Source organism: Channa argus, chromosome 1 (genome assembly GCF_033026475.1).
Source record: "Channa argus isolate prfri chromosome 1, Channa argus male v1.0, whole genome shotgun sequence".
Taxonomy (NCBI): domain Eukaryota; kingdom Metazoa; phylum Chordata; class Actinopteri; order Anabantiformes; family Channidae; genus Channa; species Channa argus.
This window is the reverse complement of record NC_090197.1, coordinates 9,292,662-9,309,980: the sequence shown is the minus strand read 5'-3', so window position 1 is coordinate 9,309,980 and position 17,319 is coordinate 9,292,662. Positions and strand designations below refer to the sequence as shown.

Genomic DNA, 17,319 nt, shown 5'->3' with positions numbered 1-17,319 from the left:
GGGACGATCTTACCTGAAAGCTAGGAAATCGGCTCCTGGTAAAAAACAGCAGGCCCTTAGCCAGAGTGGAAGACCAGCAGCAGTCCAACTGTAACCCTGGGAATGTGTGCCATGTTGCATGATAAATATCAGTGATTTGCTCCAGGCTTCAGACTGTGACTCACAGGAAGTCACTGCTTGAGTCAGTTTACACAGATGGAGACCATTCTTAGTCAACATTCACATAAAAATCAGTCTGGGCCCTTTAAGTTTCTGTTTTTCTCACCTCCTTTTGATTGTATGTAGACAGTGGCCGAGCTTTACTGTTTTACAGCACAGGAGGCAGCACCTTTATTTGCTTGCTGGATGTTTGTGAGCTTTAACTTCAAATTTCACAAGGATCCACAGCTTCACACACAAAAGTAAGTCGGACCTTATCATTCGTGTTTCAAAAGAAGTCTAAATCTTTTTAGGCCCCGTGGGAGTCACAGGCCTGTTTAGAGATGCAGTCTTCTATGACTCTTATCTTTGTGTTTCCAGCTCTGATTTAGGCTGCGGTTACCGGCACAAATCGGCCCTTTGGTCGTGAGAACACTCAGTTGTTACCTTGTGCACTTTAGGATGAGTTTGCTAATCACTAATCTGTCCTCTGACTGGCTCCTACTGAGAGCCCCGTACTCTTCACATGTGTTGCTAATGTGTGAAAGATGCCCTCAGGGCTCTTCTTACTCCTTCAATATGTGTTTGTGAAACTGGTGGAAGAAGGATTCACAAAAGCAGCAAAACAGCAAAATTACTTCAATAGAAGTAAATGTTCTTTAACATTGTTGAAATAGATGTAGGATTAAGTAGAAGAGTGTAAAGTAAGAGTGTTATATGTACAGTATATTGTTGGATTAGTTTTACTGATACAAAGAGCAAAGTTGATTTTATCCATTTTATATATTTAATGCACAAAAAAGTATAGTTACTTTATCTGTAACTGTAATTTTTAAAGTAGTAGTAGTTTTTACGAGCATTTTTGTGTTTTAGAGACTTTCTATGGATTTAAAAAAAAATTATTTTGTTTTAGAATGTTTTATACTATGTTTAAGAATTTTTGAGAGATTTAAAAAAACAAATGCTAAATTGTCTTTGCCTCAGAAGAGAATCATTTTCTCTAATTTGCATTGACCAGTATCAGAAGTAAATATAAGTAACATAAATAAGGGAAGGTGGAATTTCCTTATTTTTCTAAAAAGTGTCTCTGACATTCTGTAATACTTGTCAACCTTTACACTTAGCACAAGTCTTTATCATCTCATGCTTTTTGCAGAGGGAAACGTCTTACTTCAGTAAAACACATGAACCTCTAAAGAGCAAAAATGTCACTCTTAAAGCCAAAAAAGTCCCTCTTCACCTTTCACTGGTTGCTGCAAGACTAAAGTACTAACCCAAAACTTGACAATGACAGTGCGTATGAGATTATTTTTCTTGCTCACAGTCTCCTTTTTATAATAGTTTCCAGATTAAGAGATTCCCAACTTCATCTGTAGAGAGTTGATATGAAATGTAGTTTGTGTTAAAGCTGGAAATGACACAAAGGGCTTTTCTGTGGGATCTCTGCTTTGTTAGTCGACCCTGAAAAGGCTTCTTTCTTTTGCTTTGATCCACTGTATTCTTATTCGAAACAATTCTGTTGCCTAATTGTTTCTAGAATAAGAAAAAGAGCATCCTGCTGGCACATTCAAGACTGCCCCTTTTGTGTCGCGGCATTTAATGCGTAAAATGTTTTGTCTTTCTTTTAATTTGAAACTTGGGCCCAGATACTGCCAGTAAACATCTGCTCTCAACAAGATTTTCTGTTGCAACAGGGTCATGTGGATTTCATGTTTCTATTATATGGTGAAATTTACAGATGCTACACGTTTAAAGGTTGTAATTAACTACAGTTTTATTGCACCTATTGTTGTAATTGGCATGTATGTTTGCAATGTGTGTGTTTTTTGGCCTTATAGCCTGCACATCAAAAAAACACATGGAACTTGCACTCGTTTCATAATAAATCATATACAATTTCTTGCTTGTACACCTGCAAAAATGTACACCCACAAACACTTAGAAATGAATTTCCTTTTTTATTTCTACTTTTGCCAATTTCCTCCTTTTTGATCCCAGTTCCCTGGTATCATCAGCTTCCTCATTTACAGCTTGAAGCGGATCCTGACACCTGGGACGTCATGTGAAACCATGAAGGACAGGAGGCAATAAGCCGGAGAATAGCAGCAATCTTCAGGAAAGTTCTCCATTCACTCGGGCTCGGCGTACTTCTCTGTCCTCTTATCCAGCCTTGAAGATAAAGAAAAAAAAATCAATAAAGAAACACAGTGTTAGATAAAAGCAGAGAGGTGGAGAGAGACAAGCCAAGTTGGGTGTAGAGAATTAAAGCGATCAGAAATTTCCCAGACACTCAGCTCTCAGTCTACATAACCTAACAGCCTTGTCTTGTGCTGTCTGTCACTCTCCCTTCTCTGTTAAATCCCGCTTTGTTCACTTTTGATTTCTTTTTGGTCTATTCTCCGTTTGGCTTTGTGCTTTGGGATGAAGAACCTGCTCTCATTCAGCTGCAATAACTGCTGAGTGAAGGTTTTGGATATTGCAGGAGAGCCTGTCTCTGAGTCTGAGCCTCCATATCAGCGCTGACAATTGCTCGTCTCTGGGCAGGCACGTGAGGACGGCCCGGAGTGACCAGTGTCTTGTTTCCAGTCTTTATGCTCTAGTGGTGTGGCAGTGTTGGTTTGATAGTTAAACTAGCACATAGGTCCAAACCGGAATATCTCAGAATCAGTTTTATTAGTCAAGTATGCGGTGACACCAAGAATGTGCTCTGGTGTTTGCTCCACAAATGCAACACAGAGGGATTCGAGCCAGTGATAATTAATGAGATACAGACAAATTAAGACAAGGTGGAGATATAAAGGTGTTCGTACTGACAGCTGTAGGTTGGACTCACAGTGAAGAAGGGAGTGAGATGTATGACGTGTACAAGAGTGTAAAATGTCCATATTTTATAGGCAGCCAATGATTATTTCAATTAGTTAAACATTATTTAATCAGTAAACCTCGCTGAGATTAAGATCTCTTTCAATATACAAATTATACAAAGGAGATGTACAAAGTATAAAGGCCAATTTTTTTGGTTTATAGTCCTATTTCCATAGGTATTTATCCATAGGTATTATCACAACGTTTGGCGTACACACTTATGTCTCTCAGGATGAGCTAGTGTTGACTGTGATCCCCTGAACAATTATCAAATGAAAATTAAGAATTGCAGAATCATAGTTAAAAACACACACTGTGTGCTCATAAACATTTCATTTACACAGCACTGCGCCTAATCGTCATCGCGCCGACATTTGGCTCATAGCTCTGCAGTGCAGCCGCACAGAACTGCAGCTGTCTGTAGACTCTTAATCTTGTTGTGGTACAAATATGTGTCCATTCTCGTTTTTCTCACCCTCAGCCCTCTGTCTTCTTTCTCTCGGCTCCGATCCCTTGGTTCCTCAGGTACTGGATCACTTCGACATCTGATGAGCTGTAGCAGATATCGGGGCTGCCTGTGATGCTCGGCGGGACGTATTTCTAAAGGGCTTGAGGTCATATGTCACTGTTTCGGGGGTGAGGCGCTGTCATGTATTAATTAAAATCCAAATACCCTGTATTGATTGTGTTATCAGGCTAGTGCAGCTTGGGCCTGTTGTATTGATCCTGCCTGTGATTTATGATCATCTTCGAGAAAAATCCTTTTGTGTGATTATATGAGGAAACAGAGCCATAGTGAGTGTAATTCTTTTAGACTCTACTCTGTATCATGGCCCCGGTGGTGGAGGGCTAAACAGACTGCCACCCTGAAGCCCCTCAGAGGAGCAATAATTTCAACTAAAAAATTGTTATTATCCAGTTGCTTTCATTGAAAAGTAAATCAAATGAAGCAGCAGGCTCCGCAGACTCATAAATACCAGGCTGTGACTGCAGCCTGTGGCTTTCAACCTTGGTTTTCTTCCTGTTTGGTTGTGTTACCTTAGCAGAAATAGAAATCCTCTGACTTAGGTGTTTTTACTGACTTACAAAAATACACATTACAGGCCCGAAACCAGAAAAGTGTTCACTTTTATAATTTTGGGGGGTGTTTTTTGGGTCTATTGTTAGGAAGTAAGGATGGCTTTGCAAATCCCTGAATAACATTTAAAACATTGTCCAGTGCCAAGATTTTCAAATTTCACTTTCACAGTATTTCAACAGTGCAACTAAAGTATTGGTGGGACGCAGATGCTACTACAAACCTATCCATCACTTCACTTCAGCCTTGTTATATAAAGGGAATTGTCAAATATGAGTGTTTTTTATAGAGATACTGGCATTTGTATTTGTGTGCTGGTGTGTGTGTGTGTTTCACTCCTCACAACACACAGCCATCAATCAGTCACTAGTTGGACACTTGCAGTACCGCAAGGAGCCGCTAGTCAAGATTAGCCTAAGGGCAGAGAAGCGGTGGTGAAATCAGTTTTCTTAATGCATGCAAACTAGTTACGTTCCTAGGAAGCTGCATTTCGGGGTACGGCGTCGAGTATAAGACTATGCAATATCTGTATCTGTACGAGTACAAATCACACTGAATATTGGGAGGTGAACATTTATACTGGCGGACATGTTTCATAGGTTTTAAAACAAGGTTCTAGGGGTTTGAATAGTGTTTGGTTGTGCAGTGTGAGCTTATAATGACTGATCCACTCACCGGTCTGAGAGGTTGAAGAACAGGAAAAGTAGCTGAACTGACTCTTTAAATGTAATGTAATTGATCCAACTCCCCCTCATAGTGAGCAAATAGACATCCATTGGAATTAGTTTTTCTCCTCTCGATACCTCAGTCGCAAAGGCTTTACCAGAAGTCTTGTCATGTTTTTTCTCGGGACATATCTCTGCAGAGCTTTGCATTTTTTCTACGGCTGATCACTGTCTGTCTGAGCAGGAGGGGATGGGGGGGGGGGGGGGGGGGGGTGGCTCAGGGGCCATTAGCTTGTCATATCTCCATCTGAGGCCTCATTCTCCAAACAGCAGCACTCACATTCCTCAGCTGGGACCGGCTGACAGGACGATGCTGTATCTGCTACACCACTCAGCTGCTAGTAAATCACAGACTGTACTGTAATCTTCCTAAGGAAAATGGTAGCAGGGAATTTTCTCACCTCTGCAGACTCAATTTCCTGTTTTATGCAGACACTTCTTCATCCTCGGTGACTATCCCTTGCTTAAAAAAACGAGTCAGAAGACTGTACACACATAAAGCAGCGCTTGAAGATTAAAAACTCCTGTTGCAGCAAATGCAAATAAATGTGTGCTCAGCTCTGCTTTGACTCTACTGAGTGAAAGTGCAATAAAGTGACCAATTTCTAAAGCTTGATTTGCAATTCTCTCTCTCTCTTTTTTTTTTTTAGGTTTTAGGTGAACTTGATTTTCTTGACAGCACCAATACTTTACTATCAAAAGTCAGAAATGAGGTTTTAAATCTGAAATAATTTCCAGAAGGGAGACAAAGTAACAGCAATGCTGTAATGGACAATTGAAAAAAACTAAACAAAACACCAGTGTTAACATCAGATCAGATCTTGTTGCTTTGCTTGTTTTACTTTTGTTCCGTGTGACGTCAGTGTGACGTCGGAGTGAAGTCAGTGTGAAGTCCGTGTTGTGTGTATTTCGGGAGATGTGGAGCATTTAAACCCTCATTAGGGTGTTGGATTTTAGGTTGTTTGTAGTTTAATGTCAATAATCACAGTGACAGTCAGTTTATATAATACGTTTTGTTTTCCTTATGCTAAATGTAGACGAAAATAAGGCTTTTAAAGACACGTTTGGAGACTATTCAAAAGTTTTACTGGAAGGTTTTTGGTTAGTCATGTTAGATAAAGTAAAGTATTTTGAAACTCCCAGCTATCACCTTGTATAACAACTTCGTTACCTACAGCCTCAAAATTAACTGTAGATTTGGATGAATATAGATACAAGTTGAACAGTTTAAACTCTGCAGTGGTAGAACTTTCACTCAGGTGCGTGTGATACTGGGCATAACTCCTGTAAGTCTTTTATTCTGGAAGTACCAAGTTGAATATTTAGATTGGGTGTATTCTTCGACTTCATGCAGCATTAAAGAAACAATAATGTATTATTGGATATGATTTCACGAGCTTGATTTGGTCTTTTGAAGATACACATCCATTCATCATTTTCTTCTGTAACGCATGTACACAGTAATTAGATTGTAGTGGTGCTTCAGGCTGTGAGTGGAGTCTGCGTCGGTGTAGGCCAAGTTACAATCTGGAAGAGATCATGGTCAAGTGGTTGCTAGTTTGATTTTGTGTGCCGACGCTGGTTACAAAGAATCAATATCGAATCAAGGAGGGTTGAGTTTCCAGATAAGCGCTCTTGGCCACTCTGGCTATTCATCATAAGTCTGTGGAAACCTGATAGGCCAGGAGAAATTATATTCCAGCAGGGGTAGGGCCTCCTTATCTCTCCATAGCAGGGGAATAGGAGACATGCCGATCAATACCAGGCTGTTGAGTAGTACTTCCAATTATCAACAGCTGATTCTGTCCTCCTTGGCTGCATCTTTTAATACCACATAATTACAAGTTTGGGGACAAAGCCTGTTGAAAGAGGATTACAGCTTTGCTGAAGTATGCTTCATTCTTCTCTGACAGCTACAGTCTGTGGCAGGGAACGATCAAACAAAAACAGAAAAAGTGGTTTTTATTCATCTCTGGTATTTGGCTTCAGTGACCCGTTTGATTTTTGGTGACAGCTGGGGGGATTTTTAACTGATTGAACTATGACTTTTCCAAACTTTCACAAAAAACTACAAACATAAAGATCTTTTAAGTTTTAATTATTATTATTTCATTTCAACACCTTCTAAACAGAGATGAGGTGGGTTCATCCTCCACACATCCCTGATCATCGCTTAAAGGAAGATCTCTTTTCCAGAGACATTTGCCGACTATTGTGGCGCCAAATTGTGGGAGGTCGTAATCAGTGAAGCACGGGCTCCACTACCTCCTGTGGTATCCTGGCAGTAGCCTATCGCAGCCGACTGAAGGGTGTCTATGATGGACCGAAGGCGGAGGCAAGAAGGACTGCGCCGGTACCTCGGACAAACCAGTGAGTCTCACTTCCGACAGCCACCAGCTTCAGATGGGACCTACTGTATCTGTGACCCGGGCGAACGTTTTGCGCACAAACTTTGTCGTTACGCACGCATGTAATCCAGCAGATATTAGGAGGCTTTAATTTTTACACAACAATTACCTCGACTAGCGCGTCGATCCGGCACTTTGCGCAGTTTATGGAGACCCAGCTTACAACCTGTCCTCATGTGAGAGACAACTGCTCCTACTAGTGTCGCTCTGCCGTCTTACGTAGAGCGAGGCGAGACATTCATCTGTCCATCCACAGCCTGAGAGGTCGGGTACAAACTGGACCCTGCTGAGACTCCTTTTCGACATAAACTCGTCCAAGGGTTCACAACGGAAACAAATCCACCTGAAAGCCATCAGGGACGACACCGAGATGCAGCATTTGGCCACAAAGTGAAAACACAAGACGGCTTTAATTAACGCATGAGACCCTCACAGGACTTCAGGTCGGACTGAACCATGTTGGGGCTGCTCGGAGTTGTGCGTAAAAGCCGCCGTACACCGGACAGGAAGTCAACAACTTATTATTAACCCCCATCCCTCATTTCCATATCTAGTGAGAGTTGGTTGGACATCAGCCAATCACCCAGCGAAGGGCAACGAAAGCCGTGAAAGCATTATCCTTCCTCCATCATAATTACACTGACATGCGCAATCTGCGCACGGGCGTCCACACCAGCCACCGTCGGCTTATTTCACCGAACCCGCTCCCTCTGAAGGGTCCCACTCGCTGCTTGTAGATGATTCGGGGAAAGGCAGCAGCGAGGCGCACGCAAAGCTCAACATGTCCCGCCGCAAGCAAGCCAAGCCTCAGCACCTCAAGTCAGATGAAGAAGCGACGCCGACCGGACGCCTCTGCAAACACGGTAGGTGTCCGGAGCGACTTTTACTGGGTTTACCTCGGTGGCCTTTAAGAACCGTCCCTTTCAAGGGATTTAAAGGCAAAGAATGTGTTAGAAGCTTAGAGTTTGTCATGGATGCGCGTCGTTTTACTTTTCTGTTCCTGTTCCCGACTTTTAACATTTTTACAATTTCAGATTAAAGGTCTGCTCAGCGAACGATCAGGTGAGCAGAGGGGGGTTTAATTGTATGTATCAAGATTTATTCTTTAACGTTTCACCAAAAATCTGATTCACATTTATCAAATTCGAAACTATATTAACGCAATATGAAGAACAGGCCTGTGCACCAAAACTACTATATTAATATTTAAAAGTTTTGTTACGATAATTAAATCCGTTACAATCCGTCAAAATAGAGAATAAACTCACAGAAACGGAAACTAGGTGATACTTAGTTTTATTCCCGCGGACTTTTGGGTCATTTTTTTTTTTTTTTTTTGGCTCGAGGCCTTTCTGTTAACTAGTAAAACTTTTTCCAAATGTACGCAGACAAGTAAGAAAAATGAAATTAAACACTTAAAACCTTTATTTCGTGGTAATAAGTCGCGACCTCCGTATTTTAATGTGATGCTTGCTTTACATGACATCAACACTCACAACAAATAAACGTGTAAATATGAACAAACAAAGGAGATCAGATTAAATGGTTCCCAGCATCCAGTGTTTCTTCATCTTATGTTTGACCAAGAGTGATTAAAATACTTATTATACAATCACGATTGCCAGCATTTTCTGTATTTTTTGTAAACCTTTTGTCCCAGCTGTTACCACCAGACTTTATTTTATGATACACCACAGGCCTTAGTTAATTTCTAATAATTTAGTATTTGATTAAATAATCTAATTTTCTCTTAACCTACATGCAGGGAAGCCTGGATGTTATTGGAACATTTTAAACAACATTGACAGCTGAGCTAAAACAGTGGGAAGTGTTATTTCTTATATTTTAACTAGTAAATCTGAATAACCTGTTTATCCAAAATTAACAGAATTTTAAATTGCATTTGGCCCACAGTCTATAGATTTTGTGAGAAATCTCACCACAGACTCTACCGCTCTACTTCCCTCTAAGCTTTAAGTGAAAGTCTATAAATTTAACTCATAAAATTGATTGTTCTGAAATCTGATTTCTTTTTTGACATCATTGTGCTTTTAGGTTCTAATTGTGTTGACTTTGGCGTCTTTCATTCTCTTTTCATTTACAAAACCAAAAGGGCCGTGGTGACCCAGTGAATTTTATTGCATTAATCTACATTTCCACCGTTATTGTCCCACGTTTTTCAGTTAAATGATTGGTCACTTTTTTATTATTTGTGGCTGTGAAAGTTGGCGACTGTGGAGGAGGCCCTCCTCACTCGGGCCCTCCTCACAGCTCTGCAGCCGGCCTGAGCTTCGACCGAGGCTGCTGATTTAACCTTTGTAAGCCTCACCCTACGAGGGGCAAGTGCTTCACGTCTGGATCATACAGTAATACAATTAGAAGATCTGAACCGTTGACCCCTGCAGCCCAGAGGTCACACAGAGAGGCAACAGCGAGGCAGAGAGAGTCTGTTTGCTTTTCAGCTGCACCTTCATTAATTTTTTCCCTCTCCTCTCATCACCAAACCACACAGCAAGAGACAGACATCAATCTGTTCTCTGCTCCCTAGCTTTATAAATTGAGTGACGATGACATTTTCAAATAAATTTCTATTATATTTGGAAGTATATTCAGATCTTTAAGTCACAAGCTGACTCTTTTCTTTGTTTTTCTTGTAAGTGAATCTTACAAAGCCCAGATAAAATCCTGAGCTATAACAGTGGAGCTGTTTTTTTTGCTCCTGTGTTTGCTGAATCGCCCTGGTGATCTTCAGACCACCCACTTGGTGAGCCAAGCACTGATTATTTACTTCTGACGAGTTTGACTTTCAAGTAGCTTTTACTCCCTCATCTCTCATTACACTCGTCTTCTTCCCTGAACTGAAACATGTTAGAATCAGCGTCTGCCGTGTCAGACAGTTTAAGACACTGTACAGCATGTTTGCATAAGGACTTTGGAGCGTATTTCTACATTTATAAATGTACCAGACATATCTGTGTTCTGTGTTTAGTGAGACTAATTGTTTTCAGCTGGAGAAACATACAGTAGTGATAATTGTGAATGTACTGAATACTCTCGTAAACACAGATACATACGTATATATTTAAACTGTGTTCACAGACACACGTTTATTTAAACAGCTTTAAGTCCACATTGAGTGTGTTTAAGAACAAAGATGCAATATGTCAAACACTCTCTGGTGTCTTATTGAATGATTCTATGTGGCAGAAACTAAAATATTTTGTCATAAAATTAATAATAATGCCCTTTTTTTCCCCACCTTTGGTTCTTAATTAATTGTTACTCTTACATTGGTTTAGGGAAGCCAGAATATGCGTTACAAATAATTTACTATTGATTTCCCCAAATCTCTCCATCTGGTCTCACTGTCTGTTTCCTAATGGGGCAAAGCCTGAACAGATGCAACAGCGACTTTAAAGTGTAAAATCTTTTCACAAGGAATGTCCGCTATTGAAAGAGGACAAAAGGAAGCTGTACGGTGTCAAAAGATAAGTGTCAAACCAAATAAAAAGAGGTGTTTTATTAAAATGTGTTAATGTGATGTATCTATTACATAAATACATCACATTAACACATTTTAATAAAACAACTCTTAACCCTATAATATACATATGTGTGTGTGTGTGTACCATTTGATTTTAAAAAGTGCATTGACATTACAGTGCCACCAAGTTTGCAAAGAAACAACAAATCTATGTGTTTCATTCTGTTCACATCAGGATATTTTAATTTTTTTTATTCTTTATTTCAGATTAATGCTTTATCAGTTACCTGGTGGGGTTGATGCTGGTTTGTGTTTGGGAAATAAGACAAGAAAAAATTATCATAATTGTGAGCTTGATCACTAGTATAGTAATAACCAGTTCTAAGTGCTTATTTCAAACTTGACACATAATCAAACAGCTGTAATTTACAATAAAGCGTGACCACAGCAAAATGTTTAAAGAATCTAATTAGTGATTAACCCTCATTATAAACTGTCTGCTTCTCTACTGTGACTAAAAGTAAATATTACTTTACTATACCAATTTGCGTTAAGCCCATTGAAGATATGACACATTACTACAATGTATGCATGCACAGGAAATCAATATGCTGTATGGAATTTCATTATCTGTCTGAATTGAGAGCCCAGATAACTTCATTGATTTTTCTGGAAGATTATTAACATCTGAAAAGAGGGGGCGTGAGTTATTGACACTTGTCAAGATTTTAAACAAATTTTATAAAAGTCTAAAGTGAATTAAAGGGAATTTAAAGTTATAAACCAGCATCAAATTGCATCATGGATTGTGGTCTGTATTTATTAGAATCCATTTTACAAAATGATGTGTATGGGATCATTTTATCTGCTTGTAATTTTTGTGTTATCCTAAAAATGTCTGTTTTCTTTGAAAACACTTGAATCAGTTTTGGAATTTGAATTATTTTGCACAAACGATGTGATTTTGGCGATATGGACTCAACATTGGAAGCGTGGGGGTTAATAACAATATGATGGTGAAATCTGAGGACAATAAGTTATCAGTTTGGCATTCATGAGCATCCTTTTTTCCCCCACTTTCAGGCATCATGGAAGGCACAGAGAGAGAGGAGACTAGTGATAGCCACCACAGCAGTGAAGAAATACGCATCTGTGACAAATGCTGTGCCGAGTTCTTCACTTGGACTGAACTGAAGGAGCATCAAAAAGCCTGCACTGAGGATCCCTTGGTGCTGATTGTTAAGGACAATGACAGCATGGCTGTTCCTGAGGAATCTCCCTTGGGACCCTCTCCAGTTCCTAGCGTGGCATCCAGTGACTCCTCTGCAGCAGAGTCCACAGATGCTGGCTTAGAGCTGGTAGACACGCTGGCGAATGACAGTGACAGCCTGGATAACTTAGAGGAAGCTCGGGAGCGGGATGAAGCAATGGAACTTGAGCATCACCAACAGGACAAGTACACTACAACCTCCAGCCCCCGGCCTCCAGATTCAGCCGAGTCCACTTCCCCCCAAATGTCAGCAGCTGGCAGCTACAGCATGCCGAGTACAAATGTGACGCTGGAGATCCTTCACAGCACCAGGGTGGCAGTTGCCCAGTTCTCCCAGGGGATCAATAGCAGTGGTGCAGGAGGGAAGGCAACTTCAGCAGCTATTCCAGTGATTCTGGAGCACCTGTTGGCCCTGCAGCAACAACAGGTCCACCAGCTACAGCTTATTGAGCAGATCTGCAGCCAGGTAGCCATCATGAACAGACAACCGACACAAGCTGCATTAAATCCAGTCTCCAGATCACTGTCTCTTGCACCCAACCCATTCCCCTCTCAAGGTGTCATCCCCCCTCCCATCCTACCACTGTCGGGTACAATGCCCTCCACCATTAATGGACAGGCCACTGTTTCTTTGTCACCCGGGCTCGAAAAGTCACAGAATATTCCCTCGCAAACTGGATGTGGGCAGTCTGTCTTTAAAGACATTACTTGTACCTCAGCCTGCTCAGAAAGTTCAACTCCATCTCTCTCCAGCAGCAGCAGCAGTGTCTCCACATTACTGCCTCCTTACACAGGCTCACACAACAGCAGCATTAGCTGTAGTCAGACACTGAGCTCCACCAGCCCACTGTCCCTGGGACAAAGCAGCCTCCTCAGCTCATCCTCTAGCTTGCCATTTCTACCTCAGAGCCCCCCCAGCAGTGTCATTTTCCCCAATCCCTTGGCTAGCATCGCCGCCACAGCTAATGCACTTGACCCTCTTGCAGCCCTGATGAAGCACAGGAAAGGGAAACTGCCTAGTGTGTCCTTGTTCGAAACAAAGCCCAGCCCAGAGGAGCCCTTCTTCAAGCATAAATGCAGGTTCTGTGCCAAAGTGTTTGGCAGTGACAGCGCTTTGCAGATCCACCTGCGCTCCCATACAGGAGAGCGGCCCTTCAAATGCAACATCTGTGGCAATCGCTTTTCCACGAAAGGGAACTTAAAGGTACACTTCCAGAGGCATAAAGAGAAGTATCCTCATGTTCAGATGAACCCCTACCCAGTGCCAGAATATTTAGACAATGTGCCAACAAGTTCTGGGATTCCCTATGGAATGTCCATCCCTCCAGAAAAACCTGTCTCCTCATGGCTGGATAACAAACCTGTTGCAGCAACTCTGCCTGCCACCATAGGTCTTGCACTTTCCTCCAGTATTACTGGTATTGGAGGCTCAAATGACCCTGTAAGTGTAACACCATCTGTTAGATCTCCCTACCAACAGGCTTCTGGTGAATGTTTATCTTTGTCACCTAACCACAGAGGCAGTGAGGCTCATTTCTCTCCTGTTTCAGAGTCTCCACAGTCTCCCCGTGAGACGGAAGCTTCCGCTACACTGAAAACTGATGGGGTACATCTGCCACAAAGCTGCACCCTGAGCCTGAGAACCAACCCACTAACCAACGCAACCAGCACTGCGACCCCATCTGTGGCCACCACACCAGAGCCTGTCACCTCTGCTTTCCCTGTCTCGAACTCCCCACCTCTGTCATTAAACCCAGAGGAAACAAAACTCCAATCAGGTGGCTTCCTGGATTTTATGGAAACATCTGAAACATCAAAACTACAGCAGCTGGTGGAGAATATTGACAAAAAGATAACAGAACCCAACCAGTGCATCCTCTGTCACCGTGTCCTCAGCTGTCAAAGCGCACTGAAGATGCACTACCGCATTCACACTGGTGAGAGGCCCTTTAAATGCAAAGTGTGCGGCAGGGCTTTCACCACCAAAGGTAACCTGAAGACTCACATTGGAGTTCACAGAGAAAATCCTCCAGTTCAGGTGCAGCACTCGTGCCCCATTTGTCAGAAGAAGTTCACCAATGCCATAGTTCTTCAGCAGCACATTCGAATGCACATGGTCGGGCGGATTCCAGACACAACCCTTGTGGATGGGATCGAAGGGGTAATAACTATTAATGAGAAGAACTTTGACAGTCTCAGCAGCAATGGCAATGACCTAAACGATGATCTGTCAATGGAGGATGAAAATGAGGAAGAGGAAACGGATACTATGGAGGAAGGAGTGAGTCCATCTAAATCCTTGATCTCCGATTGTAATTCTCCTCCTAAGTCCTCTGCTGTTGTTTCACGTGCAGCAGCCCTGGAGAACCAGGTTAGGATGATTGACTGTACTGTAAGCCTAAACCACTCCTTCGGTACAAAATCACTGACAAATGGATTTAATGACAACAGCCACCTCAATATTAGATGTGCTTTATCCGAGAAAAGGGTGGAGAATTGTAGTGCAAAGAGCCCAAGTGTGCCTGAATCCACCTGTTCACCTCGTGTATCAGCGTCTCCTATTCAAAGCAACTCAGAAGGCATGACGATCAAATCACCTGCAGCGAGCAACCACAGGCCAGAATCCCGAGAGCCTTTGGCAGCCTCGGTGAAGAGAGAGCAACCTGAGTCTCCTACCTCTGCCTCAGCAGCTGCAGCAGCTCAGGAGCTGAGGGGAATGCAGCCCAGCAAACTGTGTGTGAAAGAAGAGAGTCCGTACAGTGTGTTGTTCCAACTGAGCAGGGATAAAGGTACGTTTAACACATCATCTATTCATTAAGTGATGTTTTCTCTTTTGTAGACATTTCAGTTGTTCATAAAAGGTTTTATTAAGGTGACATATTAAGGGAAGAATTCTTTACACCTGTGCACTTTCATTTTAGCGGCAGGTCAAAACACTCCCAGCCTGGTAACCAGTACATCATCTGGCATGATAAAAGCAGAAGTGAATGGTCACAGTCAACCGAACAACCCATATGAAGGTCAGCACCCTGGGCTGAACACCCACATCCCTGCAGTTTATCCATCAGCTGGTAGCCCAGGCATAACCTCCCTGCTCGGCCCTGTGCCCTCTCGACGGACGCCGAAGCAGCACAATTGCAACGTGTGTGGGAAGAACTTCTCTTCAGCCAGTGCTCTGCAGATCCACGAGCGCACACACACCGGGGAGAAACCGTTTGTCTGCTCCATCTGTGGGAGAGCTTTCACTACTAAAGGCAATTTAAAGGTACATAAAGGCCATTTCGTATGGCTGTGTGGACATTTGCAGTTTTGCAAATACTCTCATGCATGATGAAAGATTGTATTTCTAGAGTACAGCTAAATAAATTAATAACCCAAAACTGTTTAAAATTATTGTTTAATAAGTGTTTCCAAGTTTAATGTAGAAAAAGTCTACAATGGAAAAGAAGTCAGTTTGTTTAAACCTTCTGTTACAACACAGAACATTTCCTCTTTATAAAAGGTTTTTAGGACATTTATTTTCATTAGAATACATTTATTTTTTAGAAAATGTAAAAATAGCTAAGTTATGGTAATACCAGAAAGTATTGAGTTTAAAATCCAAATGTAAACTAAATCCATTTAACAATACTTTAAAATGATTTTATAGTGTCCCAAGGTGTCTCTTGGTCTTTTCCTCTCTATAACAAAACGGCCTGAAGCAGATCCTGGTGACTATTTTCTTCTTTTTGCTCATTGATGCATCAGAAAATAATCCCTTCTTTCAAAAATGAAAACTGGGCTATAATTAATAACTCTTTTTATTTTGATTCTATTTGTGGTTTAATGTCTGGGTTTATTGATCAATCTTGTTTGTTTATAAAATGAAAATGCCACATTTGAGATATAATAGACATTTTTCTTGAGAAATAACTTCAATAATTAATCAGTAATCAAAATACTTGGGGAATAATTTTCTGTCAACTGACAAATTGATTAACAAATTACATAGTTCCAACTCTATAAAGGCAACTATTGTTGCTTTTATCTGGGATTTGTAACACATATTATAGATTTCTGGAACATCATATGGAAAAATTGACAGAAGTTTTTAATATATTTTTACAAAATCAGTCGTATACTGAGCACAGAATTGTGCAGAGTACTGCAATACTACAATTAATTGTATTATCCAGGAGATTCTGAAATTTAAATGGGCAAGTTTTCATTGCCAAACAAAAATATTTAGACCTAATATTTCATATACATCACTTTCAGGTTCATATGGGAACTCACATGTGGAACAATGCACCAGCCAGGAGAGGCCGGCGGCTGTCTGTGGATAACCCCATGGCCTTGCTGGGTGGAGAGGCTGTAAAGTTCGGGGAGATGTTTCAGAAAGACCTGGCAGCTCGAGCGATGAATGTAGATCCTGGATTTTGGAACCGCTACGCGACAGCTATCACCAACAGCCTGGCCATAAAGAACAATGAGATTGCCGTGATTCAGAACAGAGGCATCTCTCAGCTTCACCCACTGTCTGCAGGCTTGGACAGAGTGAACATTGCAGGAAGTCCAATAACTAGTCTAACCAAGACAGGCATGGACCTGGGAAATAGCAGACATTTTTCTATGCTGATTGACGACAGCAAGGAAATTGGAATCAACTGAATAAAGCTGAATGGTCATGAAAAACTTATGCAAAATGTTATGGACGAAAATATTTGTTAAACATCTTGTTTGTTCTTATGTATTATATATAGACTTAAAAAAGAACTTTTTATCTATTGACAGAATAGTAGGCTATTCACATTTTGCTATTTTACTTTGCATTCATTTGTGAATTGTTTTTTCTATACATTAAGTAAGTTGTTCAACTTGTACCAGAAAATTCCTACGGTGCTTAGACGTACAGTTGCTCTGAAAAAGGGAGCATATGTTCAAATCTATAAAGCAAAGACTTTGCGATCTCCACAGCTGCGCAGTACTGCAAAGCACAAGTTATGCTCACAAATACAAACTGCAGTGATCTGTTGTCAATGTTATGGTGAGAAGCAACATTCTTAAGCAACAGTTGGACTGAATAAAAACTAGAACTCTGTATGCTTGTATGTTGAATTCACTACCTCACAATGTTTAAACACTGAAAAGAAATTACTTGTCCTTATGTCATTTCACATTCACCTATCACACCAGAGCATAAAGTTGGGTTCCTTCATTTTTTTTACTTTATCCGCATACTGTTAATACTTTAGCATTCTGCATTCTGAAATGATTTTCTTGAATGAATGAACCTAATGAGTCAAGCATTCACAAATGTGCTTTAAAATTTAACGTATTTGTGCTGTTTCTAACGTCTATGCTCTAAGCCA

The 17,319-nt window shown here is 41.1% G+C and overlaps 1 protein-coding gene across 2 annotated transcripts; it reads left to right on the top strand.

Moving 5' to 3' along the window:
* Nucleotides 1–278: 278 nt before the first annotated feature.
* sall3b (spalt-like transcription factor 3b) lies at nucleotides 279–17,048 on the top strand. 2 transcript variants are annotated; one of them, XM_067493643.1, is made up of 4 exons: nucleotides 279–401; nucleotides 11,782–14,757; nucleotides 14,890–15,233; nucleotides 16,226–17,048. In XM_067493643.1, exons 2-4 carry the CDS (start codon nucleotides 11,787–11,789, stop codon nucleotides 16,616–16,618), a joined length of 3,708 nt encoding a protein of 1,235 aa, XP_067349744.1. In that variant the 5' UTR covers nucleotides 279–401; nucleotides 11,782–11,786; the 3' UTR covers nucleotides 16,619–17,048. The 2 variants fall into 2 exon arrangements, with proteins under 2 accessions (XP_067349744.1, XP_067349652.1); XM_067493551.1 differs by lacking the exon at nucleotides 279–401 and adding an exon at nucleotides 7,039–8,077.
* Nucleotides 17,049–17,319: the final 271 nt, after the last annotated feature.